The sequence below is a fragment of the Ammospiza nelsoni genome, chromosome 23 (assembly GCF_027579445.1).
Source record: "Ammospiza nelsoni isolate bAmmNel1 chromosome 23, bAmmNel1.pri, whole genome shotgun sequence".
NCBI lineage: Eukaryota > Metazoa > Chordata > Aves > Passeriformes > Passerellidae > Ammospiza > Ammospiza nelsoni.
In genome coordinates, this window is record NC_080655.1 from 1,069,059 (window position 1) to 1,092,978 (window position 23,920).

Genomic DNA, 23,920 nt, shown 5'->3' on the forward strand with positions numbered 1-23,920 from the left:
CGAGGGGCGCTCAGGGGGTCGGAGCCAGGCCCAGACCCCACAGCCCCGTTCCGCTCCCTGCACCCCCACCCGAGGTGGAGCTGGGACAGCTGCGGGGCAGCTGCGGGGCCCTGTGGGCACAGCTGTGCCGGGAGGGAGGCGCGGGGAGGCCGCTGCGGGGCTTTGTTCCGGCGCGGAGCCGCTCCCGGGCCCGGCTCGGCCGCGCTCTGCGGGACGGGGGGCGCAGGTGAGGAGGGCGGGGGGTGCGGAGCCCCCGGGCGGGCACGGAAGGGTTAACCGTGCGCGGGGGCGGCGCGGGGGCGGGCGGCGGCGGCGCGGGGAGCGCGCCCGGGCGCGGGGCCGGCGCGGAGCGGGGAGCGCGCCCGGGCTGGGGCGGGCGGATGCGAGCGGAGCCGCGCTCGCCGCACTCGGGCAGCGGCTGCGGAGGCGATGAGAGGCCGGCGGGGCTGAGCCGAGCCGAGCCGAGCCGCGCCGGGCGAGGCCGAGGGGCTGCGGGCAGCGGCGGCGCCCGGCCCCGGATTGATTTCCGCGGTGCCGGGGGCCGCCGGCATCCCCCGCCCTGAGCCGGGAGCAGCGCGGCGCCCGGGGCCGGTGAGTGGCGGCGGATGGCGGGGGCCGCTGCCCGGAGCCGGGGTGCGGGATCCGCGGGCATCCCCCGCCCGAGGATGAGGGAACGAGCTCGGCATCGCCGCGGCCGTGCCGGGTGGCGCCGGGGCTGCGGGTGGCACCGGGGCCGCGGAGCGCGGGGTGGTGCCCGTGGAGCCGCGCGGAGATGCCGGGGGTGCCTGGGGAAGGGATGGAGGAGCCCCTCGGAGCCCCTCGGTTCCCGGCAATCCATCTCCCGCCGCCTCCCCGCGCTGCTCCGCGTTCCCGTTAGACATCGCCGCCTCCCCGCTCGTTCTGCGGCCGCTCGGTACCGCTCAGTCACGGTCTGGAGCCGATGCAGCGGCAGAAACTCATCCCCATGAAAAGTTGCCGTTAGCAGGGAGGCACTTTCTGGAAAACAGCCCTGAATCTTAGAGGAAAAGACACAAAATCCCCACGAAAACTTTCCGAAACCCGCGGGAGACCCTTTTGGGCGGCGATGAGGGGACAGGTACCGAACGCGCTTGTGCTCCCCGGGGGAAATCCCAACTCCCGGGTGATGCTCCCGCTTTCCGCAGCCCCGGAGCCGCCGGGAGGGTGTCGGTGACAGCCGGGGCTGCTCTGGGCGAGCTGTCCTCGCCGCTGTGACCTCCGTTTAACCTGGCACGGTCAGGCATCCCCGGCTTTGTCTCCGTTCACGCTGCGGCCAATAGCCGCGCGTTCCTGGAGGTGAAGTGAGTGATGTTCAATTAATCTGTGTTCTAAGGGGTATCAGAAAGTCAATAGGTTAATTTTAAGCGAGGTGAATAGTAAGTGGCAGAGGGAAAAGATGCCCTGCGCGTCTGAGAGCAGCAGCTGAGGCTCGGAGGTGAGGGAACGTGAAGTTCTCCGAGTGCCATGGTGCGAAACCACCGCTCAAAGGCTGCTCCTGCTCTTGGCTGGGCACTTGATGCTTCACCGGTGGCTCCAGTGTGCTTGGTAGACCTGGGCTGAGCTGGGGACGAGGTCCCGTCCCTCCTGCTCCGGGTGGCTTCATTGATAAATGTGGCTAAAGTGAGATGAGGTGACCTACTTACAGCTGAGGGACAGATGCCTCGCAAGAATCTGTGCCATGCTCGGAACAGATGTTTGGCTTTTTACCTTTAGCACAGAGGTGTTAGATCCTTTAGAACTCGATGGGGCTCTTTTTTGGGTCTTTATTGCTATCCTTGTGCCATTTGTCGTCACTTTGAGGACCCTCGGAGCTCAAACGCGGCACTTTGGGGTGGTGCAGGGGAGCAGATAAAGCAGCTTTGATTCGAGGAGCTCGGCGCTCGCAGCCAGGGACGTGACCCAGCGGTATCACTTGTGAAACGCCTTATCAGCCAAGGCAGCCATCCCTCCCAACTCTGCCAGCCACATCCCCGGTGCTGGCTGCCGGAAGATAAACTAACCCAATTTACTCCTCATTGTCTTTACGGTGGTGCTGGATGTAATTAATCGCGGGGTGCCCCCGGCTCAGGAGTCGGTGGAAGCAGGTATTGATGCTGTGTGAGACCTGCACATACCCCTGCACAGGACGGGAGCAGCCCTGGCCGAGCTGTGCCTCGTTCCCCGGTTAACCCGAGCCTGCCCCGTTCCCGGAGCTCAGCTGGCCGCGGGAGCGGAGCTGCGGGACCCGGGCAGGGCAGCGCTGCCGCTCCTGCCCCGCGCTCTTTAACTCTCCTCTGCAAATCGCATTAGGATGTGACAAATTGGCCGCCAAGCAGCTAAACGGAGATGGCATTTGGAGCGCCGTGCCGGGCAGAGCGGCGGAGTCTCGGGGAAATAAATGTGTGATTTGAAGGCTCTTCCCGGCAGCTCCCGTTCGGCTCCGCCACGAGGCTTTCCAGAACTTACTTAGGGAACTCCTGTTGCAGCTAAATGTGGGAGTCTCGAGCATGCCTGGGAAAGGTTGCCCAAAAGCTAGGGCAGATGTAGGTGCAGACTGCGTCTCATGCCGTGGGCAGCTGAGATGAGGAGCAGAACCGGGAGAGAAAGCAAAGCCGATATTTAGAAACTGCGTGAGTGGTGAGGAGCTGAAGGTGGGAAGCTGGGCTGGCTGCTGGTGCCAGCGTGACGCTGTGCCGGGGGTGCGGGGACACCTGTGTCACCGAGGGGTGATCCTGGGGGTGTGGGGACACCTATGTCACCGAGGGGTGGTCCTGGGGGTGCGGGGACACCTGTGTCACCGAGGGGTGATCCTGGGGGTGTGGGGACACCTGTGTCACCGAGGGGTGATCCTGGGGGAGCAGGGACACCTTTGTCGCTGATGGGTGATCCTGGGGGAGCAGGGACACTTTTACTCACTAAAGGATGCTCTACTGATGGAGCAGAGGCACGTTTGCTCCTAGATGGATGCTCTCCTGGGGGAGTAGGGGCACCCTTGTCACTGAGGGGTGATCCTGGGGGTGAAGAGACACCTTTGTTCACTAAAGGATGCTCTCCTGGGGGAGCAGGGGTATTTTTGCTCACCCAGGGATGATCCTGGTGGAGCAGGAACACCTTTGTCACTGATGGATGCTCTCCTGGCAGAGCAGGGGCACCTTTGCTCACCAAGGGATGATCCTGAAGGAGCAGAGGTGCCTTTGCTCACTAAAGGATGCTCTCCTGGTGGAGCAGGGGCACCTTTGTTCACCGAGGGGCGATCCTGGCGGAGCACGGGTATTTTTGCTCACTGAGGGATATCCCGGGGATGCAAGGGTATTTTTGCTCACTGAGGGATATCCCGGGGACGCAGGGATGCCTTTGCTGGTTTGTAGCTCTCGGAGAAGGGACTCCCCACATCCCAACAGCGGCGTGCCCACCTGCCCCTCTCACCCCGCCTCTCCAGCACGCCCGCGGCCGCTCGCACACGGCGCTGATCAAGCTGCTTTAATTGGCCCCTCTGCAGCCCGAACGATAAATATGCAATGGGGCAGAGTGCCCCGCTGCTGCTCCCGGCTCCGAGCCTGTCATTTCTGACGGGGCAGGGCGGGCTCGCTCCCCTCGCCTCCGCCCTGCGACAGCCGCGCTCCCCCTCCTGCCTCCGGCATCCTTAAAAACAGGGGGGAAAAACCTGGAAAAAAGATGAACCTGAGCATGCGGTGCTCCTGAGACAGGCCCCTTCACATTTCTAAACACTCCTGATTATTCAGCTAATCTTTATTTCATGGGCCTGTTACAAGAAACACAAACGGGGGAGAAAGTAGAAGGCGGTGACACATTTAAAATACACAAGAAAAGTGCTGGCAGGAATATAATCGTTCTTCTTCCAGCGATATGAAATATTTATGGGCCTAAGTTGTGGCAAGACTCTCTGCCTCCCCTCCCACCTAACTCCGGGATGTTTTTCCCGGTACAACAGGAACTGGGGGCACGGCTGGTGCTGCCTGTCTGCAGGGCACCCAGCTGGCCGGGCACAGCGTCCGTCTGTCCGTCTGTCCGTCTGTCCGTGCGGGCTGCCCGGCTCAAACGGGAGCGGAGCTGTTACAGTCTGTTAACTCCAAATAACTCAGCAGCGTCCCCTCGGCGAGCCGTGCAAAGCCCCCTTTGAGGTGCCCGTGTTGCGGAGGAGCCGCTGCTCCCCCGGGGCACTCTGCTATTAATTCATTACATCTGAGGGGTTTTTTCCTCCCGTCCCCCCTCTTTTCTCTTCCCCACCCCACCCCCCCTCTCCCTGGCAATTCAAACAGCGATGAATGGACAAAAATCCCTCAAGGGAAACATTTTTTCACTTAGTTGCAAAGATTTCATGGCTAATTAGAGTAAATGTGGTTTTTAGAGTGTTAATCTCTTAACCAGCTTGGCTGGGAGGCCACCGCCACCACAGCAAAGGGGAGGGCGGGGGGCACCGAGGTGTTCCCGACCCCTCGGGGCTGAGGCGGTGTCGGTGCCCCCGGAGCATCCCCGGCACCCCTTCGGGCGGTGCCAGCTCCAGGGTGGGCACGGCGGGGCCGGGAGCGCTCGGTGCGCCCGGGGAGCGGCGGCTGAAAAGCGCAGCGGGCACCGAAGGGAATCCGGGGCGGCAGCGCTGTCTGCAGCGCAAATAACCGGATTTAGTGCGGGATGTGCCCGCAGGGACTCGGGCTGGGCTGTGTCCCCGCGTGTGGCTGTGTCACAGGGTGGCCCTGCCACCTCTCCGGAGTGCGGGCACACAGCGGGTCCGTGTTGCCAAAGGTGATTTGTGGTGGAAATCCTCTCCTTTTGCGGCCGTGGGAGGATTTATTATCTTCTTTATTTCTCTTTTCTCCGGTTCTCCCCACCTGGCATCCGCATCCCAGCCTGGTTTTGGCTGCACCTTCAGGGGAAAAATGGCAAAAGGGACAGAGAGGAGCTCCCGAGGCTGCTCCCCCCGGCACCCAGAGCCAGCTCGGGAATTGGGGTGGGATGTGGGCTTGAAATTCCTGCTCATCCCACTAGAGGGGATCCTCTGGATCCAACTAAAAACGGAGCACAAGCCCAGCAAGGAGCGGAGCAGCGCCTGGTGCCGATGGGGCGCAGGGCTGGGGAGCTGAGCCGGAGCACGGGGGGATTTTGGTGCTTTCCGGGCATTCCCGGTGACCCAGGCTGGCTGTGTCCGTCTGTCCTCGCTCCGTGTCCGTGGTTCCTGTGCCCGGGTGGGGCGAGGCTGCTCCAGCAGCATTCCCGAGGAAGAACTTCCCCAAGCACACGAGTGCAACACGTGTGAGCGATGGAGCCGATGCGCCGTGTGCTCCCTGCTGGGCTGGAAATCCCGATCTGGCACCGGCATGAGCCAGGGATGTGGGGCTGGGAAAGAGGACCCCTCCCCTCCTTATCAGAGAGATCCCATCTCATGTTTCTCCCCGTAATCGCAGCTTCTGTTTGCCTGAAATCGACCTGCGAGGGGGGAGTGAAAAGCGAGATAAATGTATCCTGCTATGAAAATTTAATCCTGCTTTGCCCGGGCTAAAATTGCATTCAGAGCCGGGGATAAAAGGCATCAGAGTTATAGAAAAGTCCAGATGATCTCTGAAGGCATGGGGAGGGTGAGCCTGGGAGGGTCCTGGCAAGGCTGTGCTGTGCCCTCCTTGCCTGGCACTGCCCCTGCCCTGCTCCCTGCTAGGGGCACACTCAGCTCCATCTCCCCATTTGCTGAAGGAGAAGGTTCTTCCAAGAGTTTTCCCTGCGGAAGTTCTGTCATCCAGCTGATCCCAGCTCGCTCTGTGCCTGCCAGTTCCTAAACCCTCAGTGCCCAGGGATGACCCCACTGTGCTCCTGAATGCCTGGGCAGCTCCTGCAGGGCTCCTGCCCGTTCCCAGAGGGAGCCTGGAGCCATTGCCAGCCCCGTGTGGGGTTGGAGGGCCCTGTCCTGGCCCCTGGCTCTCTGGGGCCAGCTCCGTGTTTGCTGTGACAGCAGCTTCCCAGGAGGGAACCTCCCTCCCAGCCCTTTTCCTGCTCCAGCCCCGTTTCCCCACTTCATAAAAGTGAAAGGTGATGTCTGAGTAAATATTGCCCTGACCTCTCACCTCTGCTGCTCCCGCTGCTGCTGCTGCTTCCCCAGGGCTCCCCTGCTCTGCCCCGGGGCTGTGCCCGGAGCTGGGGGCTCTCGGGGGCTCGGGGGGCTCGGGGGGGGCTCAGGGCTGGAACACAAGCTCGATGTCTCAGCTGGAGCTGGGCAGGAAGGGCAGGAGGGTCCAGCCTGGCTGCCCCAGGCACGGTCAGTGGGAGCTTTGCCCGTGAGTGTGACAGCCACCAGCACTGGCCATCCCTGTGTCACAGCCCTGCCAGAGCCTGGGGGGAGCAGGGATTCTCTATGGGAATCCAAGCCAGGAACAATCCCTGTGAGCAGGAGAGGGGGCACGGGCAGGGAGAGCTGAGTGTGGGTGCAGCCCCTGCCCCTCTGGGTGACCTGGCAGGGCTGGACCAGCATCTCCCACCTGCCCTGGGCTGGAATCACGTGTGTGGATCAGCAGTGGCAATGCTGGGGGTGTTTGTGACAAATCCAATCCCATTTCCCGCTGAAGGGATGGACGGGAGAGCGGGTGACCGTCCTTGGCGAGGCCGTTCCTGCTGGTACAGCACAGGCTGGAGCAAACTGCTCCTTTTCCTCCAAACTGCTCATTTTCATTGTCCTGCAGCCCCTGTGCGTCTCTGACACAGGATTTGCGCCGCAGCAGTTTAACCCCCGCCGTGCCAGGCTCCGGAGCCCCGTTTCCCTGCCCGGGGGGGATCAGGAGGACAGGAAAGCCGCGGGCAGCGCCGGCTGTGCCGGAGGAAGCGCGGCCACCACGGCCCCGTCACTCCCTGACTCAGCCTGCAAGGAGTTCCTCCTGTCACTTCCAGCCTGGGAACAGATTCCTGCAGGAGACTGATGGGCAGTCCTTGCTCTGCCATCACCAGAGCCCGCAGTGATCCCCGGTGTGCCGGTCCTGCTGGAGGGCACTGGGCACCCAGCGAGGGAAGGACACAAATCTGGGGGCATTTTCCAGCTGTTCCTGAGTCTCCCTGCTTTGCTTTGTTTACCTGGGAATGGGCGTCCAAAAAGTGAGTCTGTGCTTTTGAGGTTAATGCCTGGACAGCGCTCAAAGGAGGCTTTGAGTTGTTTGGATTTGTGTGGTGATTTCTGGGCTCTGGGGTTTGCCTTGGCAGGGTTTCCTTCCAGCCCAAAGTGGCCATTTCCCCTCAGGATGGGAGGCTGGGATTCTGGGAATTGGCACTTGGGAAGCTGTGGTGACTGTGAGTGTGTTGGTGGCAGGGTTCAACCCCCCAGGTGATGGCTCTGAAATTGGCGTTTTCCCATTTTTTGGGGAACATTTACCCACAGCAGAGCCAGGGGCTGGGTGCTTGCCCAGGTAGCCCAATGTGAGGGGTTCACGTGTGGGCAGCTCGTGTGAAGAGCTTTGTTCCCCGTGGCTGGGCAGATTTATTGGTGTCAGAGCAGAGGAGCAGGGAGCTGGCTGAGGAACAGGGATGTTACAGTTCAACTCCATAAAACACGCCGGCTGTCTGCTCTGCTCACTCATCTGCCAAGTCCCCAAAAAGTCGCAGTGACAGGAGCAGAGGATGGAGCTGTGCTCTCATGATCATATTTCCTGTCTCTGCTGGCTTATGTCACAGCCTGGAATGTTATTTGAACAACAACAAAAAAAATAGCCTGCGAATTTCCTTTTGATTTTTAATGGAAGTGTGAAGAGGTGGGGAGGAAAAGGGAGCGTGCCTGGAGCTTTCCTAAGTGCCTTGGTTATTCTTGTGCTGCAAATATGCCATTTCACAGCTCTGAAATCTGCTCTGAAGTCAAAACAGAACTGTGCAATGGTCTGGGTTGGAAAGGACCTCAAAGGTCCCTTCCCTGGGGTGTCCAAGGCCCGGTTGGATGGGGCTTGGAGTAACCTGGGACAGTGGAAGGGATGGGAACTGGATGGGATTTCAGGTCCCTATTCTGTAATTCCATGATAAACCCGGAGTAAACAAACTGTCAGTGAGAGCTTTTCAAACTCCACCTTGGGACGAGGAATCTTGTGTTTGCCTTAAACCTGCCAAAACCCCTGACTCTGCTGTCTGCCCCTCTGGATTTCCAAGTGAATTTAACACCAGAGGCATCATCCCTTGTGGGGCTGAAGCTGGGATGGAGACGAGCAATGAGCTGGGCTGGGAGGTGCTGTGGCAGAGCAAGGGGCACCACAGCTTCTCTCTGTCCCTCTGTGAGATTTCCTTGCAGCTCTCGAGGAGTTAATCCCAGCCCTCTCCTGGAGTGCTTGGCTCCACTGGCAGCTGAGGAGCCTCCTGGAGCAGGAATTGTGCTCAGAGGCTGCTCAGCGGTGACAGGTCCAGACTGCCTTTAAAAATCTCACAGCAACCGAGGCGCTCGGGCCAAACTCGCCGGGCTCGAGGGGAGACAGAGGCAGCAGCTCCTGGCGTGTCCCCGGGCCACAATGAGGTGCTGCTGCAAGGGCTTGTGTAACTCTGCTTTTCAGGGCAGGAATTGTGTGCCAGGGACAAGCTCTGTGTGACAGGGACAAGTCGGTCCCGCTGGATGAATTCCCCGCCGCCGAGGTTGGGCTCAGCTCAGCAGTGCCAGAACAAACTCCCAGCGAGGAAACAACAGCACAGGCTCTCGTGAGGACTTCCAAGGGGGTTGTGTAACTTGGTTAAAAACCAAAAAAAAAAAGGATAAGAATTGGCCCAGCCCAGGGTGCTGGGTCACGGGGAGGTTTGGCCACAGGAGGGACAGGCTGGGGGGAATTGCAGGGACATTGCAGAGGGGGATTTCACTTCTGGATGTGTTGGATTTTAACCATCCACTGCCTCACAGGCTTGCACCAAGGAGCTCTGAGTCAATCCTGCCATTGAAATGAGATTGAATTGACTTTTATAAAGGAATTGTCTCCCTGGGGTGAGTCCTTATGGCACGAGGGTCTGGGCAGCTCACCTGCTCCCACACCCTCTGAGCTGCAAAAATCTATTTGAAACAAAACAATTTCGGTCAAATTTCCTTCTCCTCCCAAGATTTATAAAAAACCCATTATTTTTATCCTGAACTGCAGAATTTTAACATGAGAAGAAACAGAATATTGGCTCATTTGTTCATCCCTGTGAATTCCTGCTTCATTCTCTGCGAATTCCCATTATAAACATGACACTTGGGCAGATTATCTGCTTTAGCCATCGTGTTACTGAGGGGGATATCACATTAATTTCCTTGTCATTGCGTTTGTTCTCATCTGTGTGGGATCATTTGCTTCAAAGTCTTGTGATCCTTAATGTAACTCACTTGATCTTTGCTTCGAAAAAGACAAAGGGAGCAGCGCTCAGTGCTCCTGGATTTTCCAAAATCACTGATTTTCCTCAGATCTGCAAGGTTCTTTTTGGCCAGGCATGGCTGGGTGGTTTTGGTGGAAGTTCCACAGGTTTTGGGCCAGAGACGGCTCTAATTGTTGAGTTTGGCTTTGCCCAGTCCTCGAGATCTGTGGGAATGTTTTGGGGATCTGGAGTAGCAGTTTGTGGTTGTAAAGAGGGGATTTGTAAAACTGAACCAGCTGAGAGTGCAGCCCTGGCCCTCACAAGTTGTTTTGTTGTGTTTTTGAAGGAAACTCCTTTTGTGATGTGTCCCTGGGTTTGCCAAAGGAGCCCTGCCACAAACTTAGCTACGGTTTCTCTCCCTGTGGGATCCTCTGTGCATTTTATAGAGTTTTTATGCTCAGTTCTTGACCCACCTTGGTGACCCCATTGCTGCTCCATCCGAGCAGTGCCCTGGGGATTTGGGGACAGCTGGGATGGGGCTGGGACACCTCCCTGGGGCAGAACTGAATGTCCTGGCGATTTGGGGACACCTGGGATGGGGCTGGGACACCTCCCTGGGGCAGAACTGAATGTCCTGGCGATTTGGGGACAGCTGGGATGGGGCTGGGACACTTCCCTGGGGCAGAACTGAATGTCCTGGCGATTTGGGGACACCTGAGATGGGGCTGGGACACCTCCCTGGGGCAGAGCTGAATGTCCTGGCGATTTGGGGACACCTGGGATGGGGCTGGGACACCTCCCTGGGGCAGAGCTGAATGCAGGGGTGCTGAGGGCTCCCGGGGCAGCCAGCCCGGCTGCATCCCTGTGAATTATGGCCTCGCACATCCTGAAGGATTTATTGTTTTCCGGCAGGGCTGGAGCCTGTCCCACAGGCAGGAGTGGGAGGAAGTGACTCAGTTGCTCTGCAGACAAGTGCAGCTTTGAGCTGCAGGGAGGCAGGAGCAGCCCGGGGTGTCCTGAGGGAATTCCTGGGAATTGCTGCTGCTCCTGGGCTCTGAAATGGGCAGGGAAAAGGCCGGGCTGGGCAGTGGCCGCAGGAGCTGTGGGGTGGAGATGTGACAGCAGAGCAGGGGACAAGGGAAGGTGCCACAGAGCAGGGAGAGGCTGTGGGTGCTTCCCTAAGTGCCTCAGTAATTTTTATAATGATAATAATAATAACCAGGGCAGTTGTGCAGGGCTGGGAGCAGCTGCAGCAGCCCATGGCCAATCGATTGCCACGCCAGGGGCACAGTGTGGGACACGGCCCCAGCAGCTTCCAGGGGCTTTTATGGGACATTTTCCACCCCCACAGGCAGAAGCATGGTGACCCTTCCTGGGTGGGTGCTGCAGCTCCCAAATCTCCCCTCCTGTCACCCCCATGGTCCCCACAGTGCTGCTGTTTGTGGGATTTGTGGAGTTCCCGGTTTTGCTCAGGATATCTCATCCATCAAAGTGTCCAGCCCCTCTTTAGCCTCAGACCTTGTGGCTGATGTCAGATGTGGACGTCAGCAGCTGCTTTCTCCATCTCAGTCTCAGCTTGGTTGGAGACAGAGAAGTTTTTAAGTGACAGAGATCCTTAGCAAAGAAACGAGAGTTAGTGTTAAAAATAAAGAAAACAAGACAGCTCGTTTCATCTAAACAGAAGGGTTATTAAACAGGCTTGAATTAATCAGAGACCTGCCAGAGCTCTGAAATTGAAAAGCAGGGCAGAGGAGCAGGGAGCACACGAGTGTGAAGGAGCCACTTTCTCAAGCAGACGTTGATGTCCCAATGCTCTGGGAGAGGAGATGATGTTCAGCTGATGATGGCACGGAGGGGAGGTGGCTCCAGGCTTTGGGGTCCTTGCCTGGACCTCGGGCCATGAGGCTGGGGGCACCCTGGGAACCCGCCGACCCCAGAGCAGCTTGGAGCTGATACAGGGAGATAAACTCAGTTTGGTGCTGATCCTGAGAGATAAACCCTGTTAGGTGCTGATACAGGGAGATAAACTCAGTTTGGTGCTGATCCTGAGAGATAAACCCTGTTAGGTGCTGATACAGGGAGATAAACTCAGTTAGGTGCTGATCTCAGGAGATAAACCCTGCTAGGTGCTGATCCTGGGAGATAAACCTGGGTTGGTGCTGATACAGGGAGATAAACCCCGTTTGGTGCTGATCTCAGGAGATAAACCCATTCTGGAGGGTCAGGGAGATGCCCCAACCATGCCCAGAAGTCCCCACACCCCCAGCCCCACTGGCTGAGAGTGACCCAGGGCTGTTTTGGGGACACCCAGCCCCTGAGCATCAGCTGTGCCCAATGCCCCACGTCCTGCCCTGCTGTGTGAATGCAGCCAGGATCACACCCAGCGTTCTCTGGCACGGCCCAGGAGCTCTGCTGCACCAGCTCTGTTTAATGGACTGCCTGGGGACCCATTTAATTTGGAGCTGGGGCTCTCCACTTGCCTGTGGTGTGCTTGGAGCGAGGCCAGCAGGAACTGCTGCTTGTTTTGCTCCTGCAGCTCGCTGTGATCCTCCCTCTGCTGCTCTGTGACATTCCCTGGTAATAAACTGCAGCTGGATGTCACCTGGGGACACGGGGGCTGGGGCTCGGGAGATAAAACTCCTGCCTTGCCACTGGGACCTTTTGCTTAGCCTTGGGCAAATCATTGCCTCGTTTAATCTGCTTGCACCCGAGGTCAGCAGCCATTAAATTCCATTTTGTTGGGAACGAAGCCCATGAATAATCAAAGGACGCTCAGGTGGAGAGGTGGGTAAAGCTCAGTCCGTGAGGACTCAGGTAGGAAACCAGGAAAAGCACTTTGTGAGGCACGTAAAACTGACCCAGATTGCCTGGAGGGGCTGTGGATTCTGTTTCTGGGGGTCCTTGAGGACTCTTTAGAGAACAGCGCTGCGCTGATGGCTCTACCAGCTGGGCCTGCAGCAGGAGGCTGTTACACATCACGGCTCTCCGCCCAACTTTGCTCTTTCAACATCATGCAGCACCAGTGACCTGTTTACACAGGTCTGGCTGAACCCCAGCCTCCCCAAACGTGACTAAAGCAGCCACGAAAGCTCAGAAGTGTTGAATTCCCCCTTGGTGTCAGACTTCAAGGCAGCCAGGGCGGGCAGGCTCCGTCCTGCTCCGTGTCAGGCTGTCACCAGGCTGGAGCCTGGGGAGTGCAGCCCTCCTTGGGCACTTCTCCACTGCATTTCCCAGAGGAGCAGCAGCTCCTCTTCCACTGGATATTCAGAGGAACACTCCATCCTTTTCTAGAGGTTCCCTGCTCCAACAGAACCACCCCTGACACTGCAGGAGGGCTGAGCCACAATTCCAATGGCGCTGCTGCCAGCCCACAGGGTGTCAGGTTGGGTTCTGACTCTGTCAGTGTTGGTTTAGTTTATTGCATTGTTTATTTTATGTTTTTATTTTCTTCCCTAGTAAAGAACTGTTATTCCCTGTTCCCATAACTGTTGTTGCCTGAGAGCCCCTTAATTTAAAATTTAGAGCAATTGGGAGGGTTCATTTTCTCCATTCCAGGGGAGGCTCCTGCCTTCCTTAGCAGGCACCTGTCTTTCCAAACCAAGACAGATTTCTGGCCTGCCCAAGGCAGGTCATTGATGAGCTGTTCCAGAGCAGAGCACTCAGATGCTGCCAGCTGTGGTTCCTCAGGGAGCAGGTGCCAAGTGTGGGGACAGGAGAAGGTGTCTGAAGTGTCCAGGCTGGGCTGTGCCTTTCCCTGAAGTCCTGTGGGGCTGCTGGGTTAAATGGCTCCAGCTGTAGGGCACAGCTGGGTGACAGCCACAGCTCTGGTGCTGCTCTGCATTGGGGAAGATGAAATAGGAAAGTCTTATAGATATGATTGTCTGGCAAAAGATTTTGAGAATATGGAAACTATAAGTGAGATTGGAATGAAAGCAAGCTTTGAGATCCCTCAGTTACTGAACAACAGGAAAACAATGGTGTGGCCACTGCAGGTGATCCCCTTTTGATGGAGCAACACCCTCTGCTTGCAGACAGGCCCAAGGCTCAGAGCAGACCCTACAGCTTGGCAGAAGGGCCCAAAGAGGAGGTTTTAGGGTTTGAAACGTAACACAGTGTGGTGATGTAATGATTCTTATAGGCTGTATGGAAATGCTGCAGGATTTGTGTATTGTACTAGATTGGTTAGTGAGAATCAGAATATTCAACACAGAAGATGATTTATTGTGTTGTAATGGGAACCTCGCTCTCTTACCCCTTTTGCTCTCTTACACTTTTGCTTTTTTACCCTCTCACCCTCTCTGCCCCTCTCTTCTCTCAGGCCTGCTCCAGCTGCGGCTGCAGCTCCCAGCAGGGCCCTGCCCCCAGGCCCTTTGCAATAAACCCCAAATTCCAAGACCAGAAGATTTATTGTATTGTAAAGGGAACCTTGCTCTCTCATCCTCTTTACCTCTCTTTTGACCTCTATCTCCCTCCTTTGGGCCTGGCAGCTCCCAGCAGGGCCCTGCACCCAGGCCCTTTGCAATAAACCCCAAGTTCCACAACCCGGCCTCAGAGATCTCTGTCTCCATCCATCCCCACCATCCTACCCCCATCACTCCTACAGCTCTGGATCCCCCCTTGGGATGGGGACTGAGGAGCACGGCCTGTCCAGGCCTGTCCGGCAAACCTGGGGCAGCGCCAGGGGTGGCACTGGGTGTGCTGTGTCCTTGTCCTGCAATCTGCAGCTCCAAACCTGGGGCTCAGGGCAGGGCAGAGCCCTCCCTGGGTTTTCTGTTCCTCTGGACCCGTTGGGATGTGTGTGTGCACAGGAGGGAGGTGCAGGGGAGAGCTCTGCACAGTGTGTGCTGTGTAAACAAATGTCTGGGCTCCGGACAAATCTTGTGCATAATTGCTGTGATGTTGTTTGTTATCAGGGAAATGCCTTTTCGTGGCTGGGCTCTGTTCTTCCCCTCCTCTTCCTTGTCCCAGGCCTGGAGGAAGCAATAATCACAATGCTGTGCTTTGCCCTCTTAACTCTTTCTCAGAGGGCTGTGGATGCCACCCCTGGGAATGAGCAGCCCTGGGAGGGGGGCACAGCTCCTGGCATGGGCCCTGCCCTGGCTGCCAGCACAGAGCAGGGACAGGGCCAGCCAGGAAGGTGCATTTTAGTCCAAAAAATAATAATATTATAGTCTGGATATGAATATGAGTATGAATAATAATATTATAGTCTCCATTATGATGACAGTGGGGGAAAAAATCATCTCAGACCTGTGATTATTCCTTCAATCTAATAATTATTTAAATACCTGGAGCCTTTGGGTCCAAAACCCAAAGTGTTCAGGTTGTGTTTTAGGAAAATCTTACTTGTCATCCCTGAGGGGAAACCTCTGGAGAAACCTCACCAGGCTCCTCAATGGTGATTTACAACTTGTTCTTATTGTTGTTGGAGTCAAAATATTAACTGAAAAAGGCCAAGAGGAGATGGTGGGAGGCATCCTCGTGGCTCTGTGTTACAGAATTCCAGTTATTCACACCAAGGTGCCAGTAGCTGCCCTTGGGGTCAGGCTCCTGGGTGCTGTGGTGGCTGTGGTGGCCTGGCCAAAGAGGCAGCACTGAGCATCCAGACCTCTGATCCACCTGGAAACATCCCAGGCCTTGGAGAAGCTTCCATCAGACACTTTGGCTCAGACTTTTTGCCTAATTAAACCCAAACCTCATTAATTATGGCAAGGTCTTCCTGCACAGCTGACAGACGTGTGCAGAGTGTCACTCCTTGGAGGGGATCAATCACTGCAGCAGCTCCAGTGCCTGGAAAGGTTTCACAGGAAAATTCCCAACGAGCTGCAGGAGGGATGAGGGCCCAGCATCTGTGATCCCTCTTGCTGCAGGGAATGGCCAAACTGGGGCTCTTCCCTCATTCCCAGACCTGATATGGAGCCAGCCGGAGGGGAAGGGCTCAGGCTGGTGCGAGGGGGCTGTGCCAGAGGGTTTGTCCTGCCTGAGGGTTTGTCATGTGCAGCTTGGCCTCCTGCTGACCCTTTGGGCAGAGCTGGGGTGTCACAGCCTGGTCACCCTTTGGGCAGTGCCGCTGTCCCCACTCCCAGCCATGAATCCTATGGGGCTGTAAACAGCAAAAAGAGCAGAACCACCCCCATCTTCCAGAGCAACCCCAGCCCCCTCTGCCCCTCCTCAGGAGGGTCTGTTCAGGATCACAGCCCACACAAAGCCAGTGTAGGATTTATGGCCCAATCTGCTCCTCCCTGTGAGTGCCTGGGGACCCTGGTGGCCTCTGGGCAGGGGAGGAACAGGGACAGAGAAAGGACAGGCAGGGAAAAGCTTGAGGGCTGGGAGGGTGAGGGGATGGGTGAGGATGTGGGGTCAGTGCAGGTTGTGGGGTCAGTGAGGCACTGGGGGTGTTTGCTGTGTCATGGGGATGCTGGGGTGCATCCAGAGGGGTGAAACATCCCAAAACCAGGAGCTGAGGGGTGATGGGTGAGGGCCCAGAGGGGTGAAATATCCCAAAACCAGGAGCTGAAGGAGCAGGGGTGAAACATCCCAAAACCAGGAGCTGAGGGGTGATGGGTGAGGGCCCAGCCGTGCTGAGTGTAAATCACTGCTCACCAGATTTACAACCCCACCCCCCAAGAAAAGCCCCCTCAGCACCAGGCAAACACAGCTGCCACACTGGTGACATCAGAATTGTGCCTTTGAGCTGTCATTGGCCACAGGAGATTCTCTTGTTGTTTTGGCTTTAATTTTCTTTTTTTTTTTTTTCTGGGGGTCTGCACAAAATGCCACTAATGACAAACTGTGGTGCCCGTGAGTGAGTGACAGCTGAAATGAGAGAAATGACTAATGGTGCCTCCTGAAGCCCTGTCACATGGAGATTAAATGAGCCCTTTTTTCTTCCCCCCTCAATGAGAATCATGGGCATTTGAATAATAATATTATAGTCTCCATTAGGATGACAGTGGGGGAAAAAATCGGCTCAGACCTGTGATTATTCCTTCAATCTAATAATTATTTAAATACCAGATAACTCCTTTCAGCCTAATTGAGGCCTTTCAGCTGCTTGGGTTTATATTGTGTCCCTGAATTTACTCTCTCTTTCACCTTGCGTTACTAATAGCTGCAGATTGCTTCTGAGGCTGTATTTTAAAACTCTCTTCAGAAAAAAGAAAAAAAAAAAAGAAGAAAAGAAAGAAAGAAAGAGAGGGAAAATTAATGATCAAATGGTATTAAGGGTGAGAGTTAAAATCATCCATTCTGCTGCTGTTTAAGTCCCCAGGTGTTTGGCCTGCTCCACAGGGATGGTTTGGGTTGGGAGGGACCTTGATGCTCATCCAGGGTCATTTAATCCAGTGGGAATCCCAGAGTGGTTTGGGTTGGAGGGGACCTTGATGCCCATCCAGTGCCATTTAATCCAGTAGAAATCCCAGACTGGTTTGGGTTGGAGGGGACCTTGAAGCTCATCCAGTGCCACCCTGTTGCATTCCACAGCAGCAGATAACCATTGTTTACATTTGTTCCTGAGGCCTCTCAGCTTCTCAGGAGGAAAAATCCTAAGGAAAGGATTTTCCATAAAACGTGTCTGCGACACACCGAGAGGGTGGCAGGGACCGTGTCCTCCCCAGGCCAGACAGACTGCCAAGGTGGGAATGCCGGGCCTGGCAGCCAGAGGGAAGCAGCCGGGGCAATGTGTCCCTGAGCAGAATGACAAAGCCACCAGGGCTGCCTCTCCTGTTGTGTCTCCTGTCAGAGGCACAGGCAGGGACAGAGCTCCTTTGTCACCTCTCAGGAACAGCCGTCCCCGCTCCCGGCAGGAACAAGGCTAAAGAGAGAGTGACACCCGCAGCTCAGAGCACCCCTGCGGGGGTGCTGGGAATTGGTGGAAATTTAAATAAAACCACACCAGGAGCAGCAGTGGGGGCTCAGAGCTGCAGAGGGCAGGGTTCCCGTGGGGGTGTGTGGGATGTGATGGGTGCAGAGTGGTGCCTCATCCTCATCCTCAGCTGGGGTGACCCCGAGGTGAGGGAGGATTCTCTGAAGTGGTGCCTTGGCCTGCCCAGGAGTGAGTAATTTGGGATAAAGGAGAACTTTGTGGTGGTTTTCTCACACTCAGACACCTCCATGGGCAGGTCAAGGCAGCTGTGGTGTCTCTCCTGCTGGCAAGGCTTGGTGGCTGATCTAACCGTGTGCTCCCACCTTGGTGGCAGCTGCTTTTTGGCAGGAAAGTACCTTGTGAAGGAGCTCCTGCCTAAAAAGCACCTGCTTGAGAGGCACTTGTGGCTCTGGGGAGGCTTTGAGGGGAGATGTCAGCGCCTTCAGTGTGTGCTCAATGAGCTTGCCTGCACGAGGCTTCTTGCTCAGGTTCCCAAATTAAATCAGGGAGGTTTTAAAGGTAAAGAACAGCTCTTATTTCCTGTGCTGCTTCCAGCAACACACCCTGCAGGAGACATCCTTTCAGCCAAGATTGCAGATGGGTGGCTGGGGCTGTGAGCTGCGGGCTTTGTCTTGGGCTGGAGCTGATTCTCCCCTCCCTGTCTGAGCAGAGCATGTTCTAAACACCCAAACCCCAGCACAAATTAAGATGCAGGGGCTGAAACAAGTGGCAAAGCATCAAGCCTGAACTGCTCTCCACTAAGTTATGGACTCGCTTAATTCTCGCTGTGCTTAGAGACATCCTCCCTTTATCTCAAGGACTGTGTAATTAGAAAGCCTCCTTTGAATTTTATCTGCAGGGCACACGGGATCTAATCCTTGGCTCTGGGTGGTTCTTCTCTCCACAGAACCATGTGAGGGACGTTGCCGGGGCTCAGGACACGCGCGGGGGACACGGAGCTCTCCTTTCCCAGGATGGATCAGAGGAGGACCTGGCCTCGCCTACTGGACTCTGATGGCTGCTCGGTGGCTCTGCTCTGCCTCCTCCTGGCATCGCTGTCCCGGGACGTGTCCAGCAATGCCTCCTTCAACACTTTCCACTCGGAGAACCGGGACTGGACGTTCAACCACCTGACGGTGCACCGGGGCACCGGCGCCGTCTACGTGGGGGCCATCAACAGGGTCTACAAGCTCTCGGGGAACCTGACCATCCTGGTGGCTCACAAAACCGGCCCCGAGGAGGACAACAAGTCCTGCTACCCTCCCCTCATCGTGCAGCCCTGCAGCGAGGTCCTGACGCTCACCAACAACGTCAACAAGCTGCTCATCATCGACTACTCCGAGAACCGGCTGCTGGCCTGCGGCAGCCTCTACCAGGGCGTCTGCAAGCTGCTGCGCCTCGACGACCTCTTCATCCTGGTGGAGCCCTCGCACAAGAAGGAGCATTACCTGTCCAGCGTCAACAAGACGGGCACCATGTACGGGGTGATCGTGCGCTCCGAGGGCGAGGACGGGAAGCTCTTCATCGGCACGGCCGTGGATGGCAAGCAGGATTATTTCCCCACCCTGTCCAGCCGCAAGCTGCCCCGGGACCCGGAGTCCTCGGCGATGTTGGATTACGAGCTCCACAGCGACTTCGTCTCGTCCCTCATCAAAATCCCCTCGGACACGCTGGCCCTGGTTTCGCACTTTGACATTTTTTACATCTACGGCTTCGCCAGCGGGAACTTTGTGTATTTCCTGACGGTGCAGCCGGAGACCCCCGAGGGCGTCTCCATCAACTCAGCCAGCGACCTCTTCTACACCTCGCGCATCGTCCGCCTGTGCAAGGACGACCCCAAGTTCCACTCGTACGTGTCGCTGCCCTTTGGCTGCGTCAGGGGTGACACCGAGTACCGCCTGCTGCAGGCCGCCTACCTGGCCAAGCCCGGGGAGGTGCTGGCCAGGGCCCTCAACATCACGGCGCAGGAGGACGTGCTCTTTGCCATCTTCTCCAAGGGGCAGAAGCAGTACCACCACCCGCCCGACGACTCGGCGCTCTGCGCCTTCCCCATCCGCACCGTCAACGCCCACATCAAGGAGCGCCTGCAGTCCTGCTACCAGGGCGAGGGCAACCTGGAGCTCAACTGGCTGCTGGGCAAGGATGTGCAGTGCACCAAAGCGGTAAGGGTGCGCTGGGTGGGGGATGTGGGGGCCCTGGAGAGCCGGGTTCAATCCCTGCCCCAATGGAATGCAAGTTTGCAGAGTAGGATCAGCCGGTCTGTGCCTCAGTTTCCCTGAATTCAGAGCATCTTCCCCTTTAATCCACGCTCTCATCCTACAGTGGGTTGACAATGAGGGAAGGGGTGGTGTTAAGGCAGAATAAAGTGTGCAGTTTCCTGGGAGTCTCTGTCACTCCCAACCCGGGGCTCTGGAAGCTGCAGGAGCTCTGGGGAAGGTGGCTGGAGCTGACACCACACATTTGTGGCACCCACCCTGCTGCCAACACCACCAGCTCCCTCCACACCACCCCAAGTGTGTGGGGCCTCCCTGGGCTCTGTGTCACTCACAGCTGCCCCAAACCTTGTCTTTCCAGCCAGTCCCCATCGACGACAACTTCTGCGGGTTGGACATCAACCAGCCCCTGGGGGGCTCGGTGCCCGTGGAGGGGGTGACGCTCTTCACCTCCAGCCGCGACCGCATGACCTCCGTGGCTTCCTACGTCTACAATGGCTACAGCGTGGTCTTCGTGGGCACCAAGACGGGCAGGCTGAAGAAGGTGAGCCCTGTCCATGGCTGTGGAGGGCCAGGAGCTGCTCTGGGGTTGGTCTCTCTTCAATGCTGGCGAGGGTTGGTCTCTCTCGGGATGCTCTGATGCGCCTTACGGGTGTTTCCCTGTGGGAAACTGGGAGTTAAGCAGGAGTGGAAATGGCAGGGTGTGGGTCGCAGCCTGGTGTTGGAGAGGCAGAGGTCAGCCTGCAGTGTTGTTGGTGTGATTTTGGAGTGCCATTTTTGGGAAAGGTGAAGTTGAAGCTGCTGCGGGACGGTCCTGGGAAAGGAGCCAAAGGAAGTCAGATGGAAATCTTGCAATGGTTTTGTTTCCCAGCAATCCTTCTGCAAGTGGTGTAGAAAAGTGTGAGTTGCAAAGCCTTTGGAGCTGCTGGTGCTGGCAGGATTTTGGTCATGGAGAGGCAGGAATGGGTTAATGTGGCTTCTTTTGGAACCAAGCCTCAGGGCAGAGTCCTGCTGCTCCCTGTGCCTCTTCCCTCCTGCTGGATGATTGATCAGCCCTGGAACATTCCTTGTCCTCTGCACCACAAACATCGAGGGGGGGCTGGTGGGGCTCAGGTGGGAGTCACAGAACATTTCTGGGTTGGAAGGGACATGGGCAAGGACACCTTCCACCAGCCCAGGCTGCTTCAAGCCCTGTCCAACCCGACCTTGAATGACTTTTAGGCCTTTGAAGTGCAGCTGGGATTTCGCCACTTCTGAGTCACACAATCACAGAATACTCTGAGTTGGAAGGGAACTCTCAGATGAGTTCTGCATTGCAAATAAGTTTGGAAGTGGCCTTGGGGTGCAAGCAGAGGTGTGAGAGAGCCCTTGCTGGCCTTTGGAGCTGGAGCTGCAGCTGGGAGCCAGCTCAGCAGTGAGTCTGATCCAGCTCCAGCAAAAACAGCCCCGGAGCTGCTGCTCTGGCAAGCCGAGACCCTTCCAATTAACCTCAGCTCTAAATGAGAGCATTAGGTGAACCTGTTAAATGCAGCCCCTGCTCCTCCACGCCGGGGAAAGAGTTAACAAATGTAATCAACAGCAGGCTGTTAATTTTTTGAGTCCTTAAGCAGCAGGGAATTTCTTCCTCATCTATCCAGGAAGATACAAGGACAGGCAGATACTACACTTGAATGTCTGCATCATTTTAATTACATCAGCTCATTAATATTCATTCAGCACTTTACAAGTGCTGAGTAGTAGTAAATTAGGTGCCTCCCTGGCGCCTCTCGAGTGTCAGTGGGGCAATTTGGAACGCGGGGGAGAGGGAGCTTGTAAAGCAGAGCCCTGCACTCGCCTGCCGTGGCACAGGGGAGAGCCGGGGGTTTTCAGCTAAATGGAAGAAAAGGAACCCTCAGCATGTCCCAAATGCCAAGCCTGGAAAGGAGATGCAGCAGGGGATGCAGGGGAGATGCAGCAGGGGATGCAGCAGGGGATGCAGCAGGGGATGCAGCCGGGGATGCAGCCGGGGATGAAGCAGGGGATGAAGCAGGGGATGAAGCAGGGGATGAAGCAGGGGATGCATTAGGAGATGCATCAGGGGATGCAGCCCAGTGCTCGCTGTGGGCAGGGTTTGGGGACAGGGGAGGCTCCTCTTTCAGCGGCAGCCAAGGGCCTGTGCCTGCACACGAGGCATTTACGGGCTTGTTCCATGAATTATGGAGGATTACAGAGGCAGCAGCCTCTCCAGCAGGGTTTAATTCCTGTGCTAGTTGCACTGAACGCTTTCTGATGCAAAGTTAATCTATTCCTGCTCCGCTGTCCAGAGGGAGGCTGTGGAATCCTTCACCTGCAATCCTTCATCTGTTGGATGAAAATTGGCCCATCTCTGAAGTAAATTCATCCCAGACATTCACTACAGTCAGGTTTTCATGGCATCTGCCCTTATTTAACAGCAGAGCTGCCTGCAGCTGGTGGGATCCATCCCCCTGTAATTAACTGGAACAATCCCTGTGTGGGACTGAGATGCTGTTCTCTCTCTCCCGGCTCTGTCTGCACTTTTAGCAGGTTTTCCCTCCTTTGACACATGGGATTACCTTTTCCATGGCCTGAGGAAGCCCAGGTGAGGCAGAGGAAGTAGCTCTGCACCGAGCTGAGGGGCTCTGGCTGCAGAGAAGTTCACAGGTTGTCTCTGCATTTTGTGCCTGTTCCAAGATAACCAGACCTGTCTGGAAGTCAGGGAGTGCTCAGGATGCTCAGGACTCTCCTCATCTCTCCTTCCCCATCACTGAGATGATGGTGGAACCGTCCAGCACCTCTGTGAGTGCAGAGCCTTCTCCACCTGATCTCCTCCGTGTCCTCCTCCGTCTCAGATCTACCCACACCACTAATGTCTGAAAGCTTTGTCACACCTATTCCCTCGCCCACAGCTGTTGGTTTCCTTTGGAAACAAGCTGCTGCCTCTGTCTGGGCTGCCAGGGAAGGCATTTTTGTGTGGCTGGAGGAAAGTCAGGGAGAAGGCTCCAAAATCTTTCACATTTGCCTGTGCTTCCCCAGTGAGGATCCCTCACTGGGAACACGGGGATATCCATGGTGTCCTCGTGCCTTTAGCTCTTCACCTCACTGCTTCTGCCACATTCCCAGCTTCTGCTCCCCAGGAATGTCTCACAGAGGGTGAAAAGCTAACGCTGCTGATGCTGTGGCTCAAGCACGGGTACATGGGACGAAATTCTCCCTCCTGCCCTCCTCCCAAAGCACCTCAGCCTCCTGGCTGTGGGAGGAAGGGAAAAGGGGCCCATGTTGGAGGCACAACCATTGCGAACTGGGGATTCCTCCAATAAAACCACTTCCATCAAGCAAAATGAGAAGGGACATTAATGCAACAGTTAACAGCAACGAAGTGCTGGGGGGAGATGTGTCAGCTTGCTTGCTCTGTTTATGGGCTCCATACAATTCTATCAATATTGATGCGTGATGCCTTTGATTTTGACACTAATCATTGCCATGAATTAAATTTGCAGCCATATAATTAGAACTGCTATTAATAGGGCCTCAAGCTAAGCGCTGCTGTGCTAGCTGGCTTTTTCCTGATGGAAAACGGCATCCACAGAGCTCAGCTCATGTGGTGTGCCCAGGAGGGGCTGGGCCTGATGTGGAAATTGCGCTGGCTGTGCTGAGAGGGGCTCCTGTGGAAGGCAGGTTTGTGGGGAGGGCCTGGCTTTGAGGTTTCCCAGGAATTCCATCAGAGCTGCCCTCAAACTTCCCAGTGGTTTGCTGCTCTTGGGATGCCTCGGTGGGAGAGAGGAGGATTGCAGGGAGGAAAGAGCAGCTTTCAGGGCTGTTATTGCTGTGTTTCCATCTCCCCCTCCCCGTGGCAATCCCTCCATCTGTCCCCCTGCCCAGCAGAGCTGTGTCAGCCTCGTGTCCCTGTGCACGCCTGGTTCCATCTCATCAGCCTGAGCTCAGCCCGGGATGGCAGCGAGGCTCACCACTAAAAATCAATCTTGTATTTCATCCCGAGAGGTCTGCTTCTTATTAGGTCTAATAAATCAGTGAAGTGCCCTTCATTCAGCTTGTCAATGCAGGACATTGTTTGTGATCAAGAATAAATAAATGTCTCTGCTCTGTCTGCCAGTCGCCATCTAGGTATTATTGTTCCATCATGCTGTTTATGCTGCCTGCAGGAAAAATGCAGTTCCTGCAGCCTTGCCTGCCTTCCCACGGGCTGGGAGTGCTCCTGGGTGGCAGAGGAGAGGGAAAAGCTGAACAGTGACCTTGTGCCTGGGTTTCACCCAGCGCTGAGTTGCTCAGTGGTGATAAGGTTTTAATTTGTGTGCTCGGAGGTGTGGGGGTGTTGCAGTGCTGCAGGCAAGGGCCCAGGTGTGGTTATTTCAGTGCCCTGAGGTGAAGGATGAAGTGTGTGAATGAAACCAATGAAATCACCCCCAATTCTCCTGAAAAAGAGGCGTCACTGCTGTCCTGGCCACCTGTGACACTGTGCCAGGGCAGCTGCACTGGACGCGGCGCGAATCCATCCCAGGGTCACTGCTCAGTGTGCCCGCAGGATGCCACAGAGAGATGC

General features: G+C 56.4%; 1 protein-coding gene across 1 annotated transcript in view; it reads left to right on the forward strand.

The window, feature by feature from the left end:
* Nucleotides 1-375: 375 nt before the first annotated feature.
* PLXNA2 (plexin A2) overlaps nucleotides 376-23,920 on the forward strand; it is a 137,344-nt gene continuing 113,799 nt past the window's right edge. The window contains exons 1-3 of the mRNA XM_059487865.1: nucleotides 376-591; nucleotides 18,057-19,311; nucleotides 19,724-19,906. Coding sequence (XP_059343848.1) covers nucleotides 18,124-19,311; nucleotides 19,724-19,906 — 1,371 coding nt within the window. The 5' untranslated portion in view covers nucleotides 376-591; nucleotides 18,057-18,123. The remainder of the gene's footprint in view (nucleotides 592-18,056; nucleotides 19,312-19,723; nucleotides 19,907-23,920) is intronic.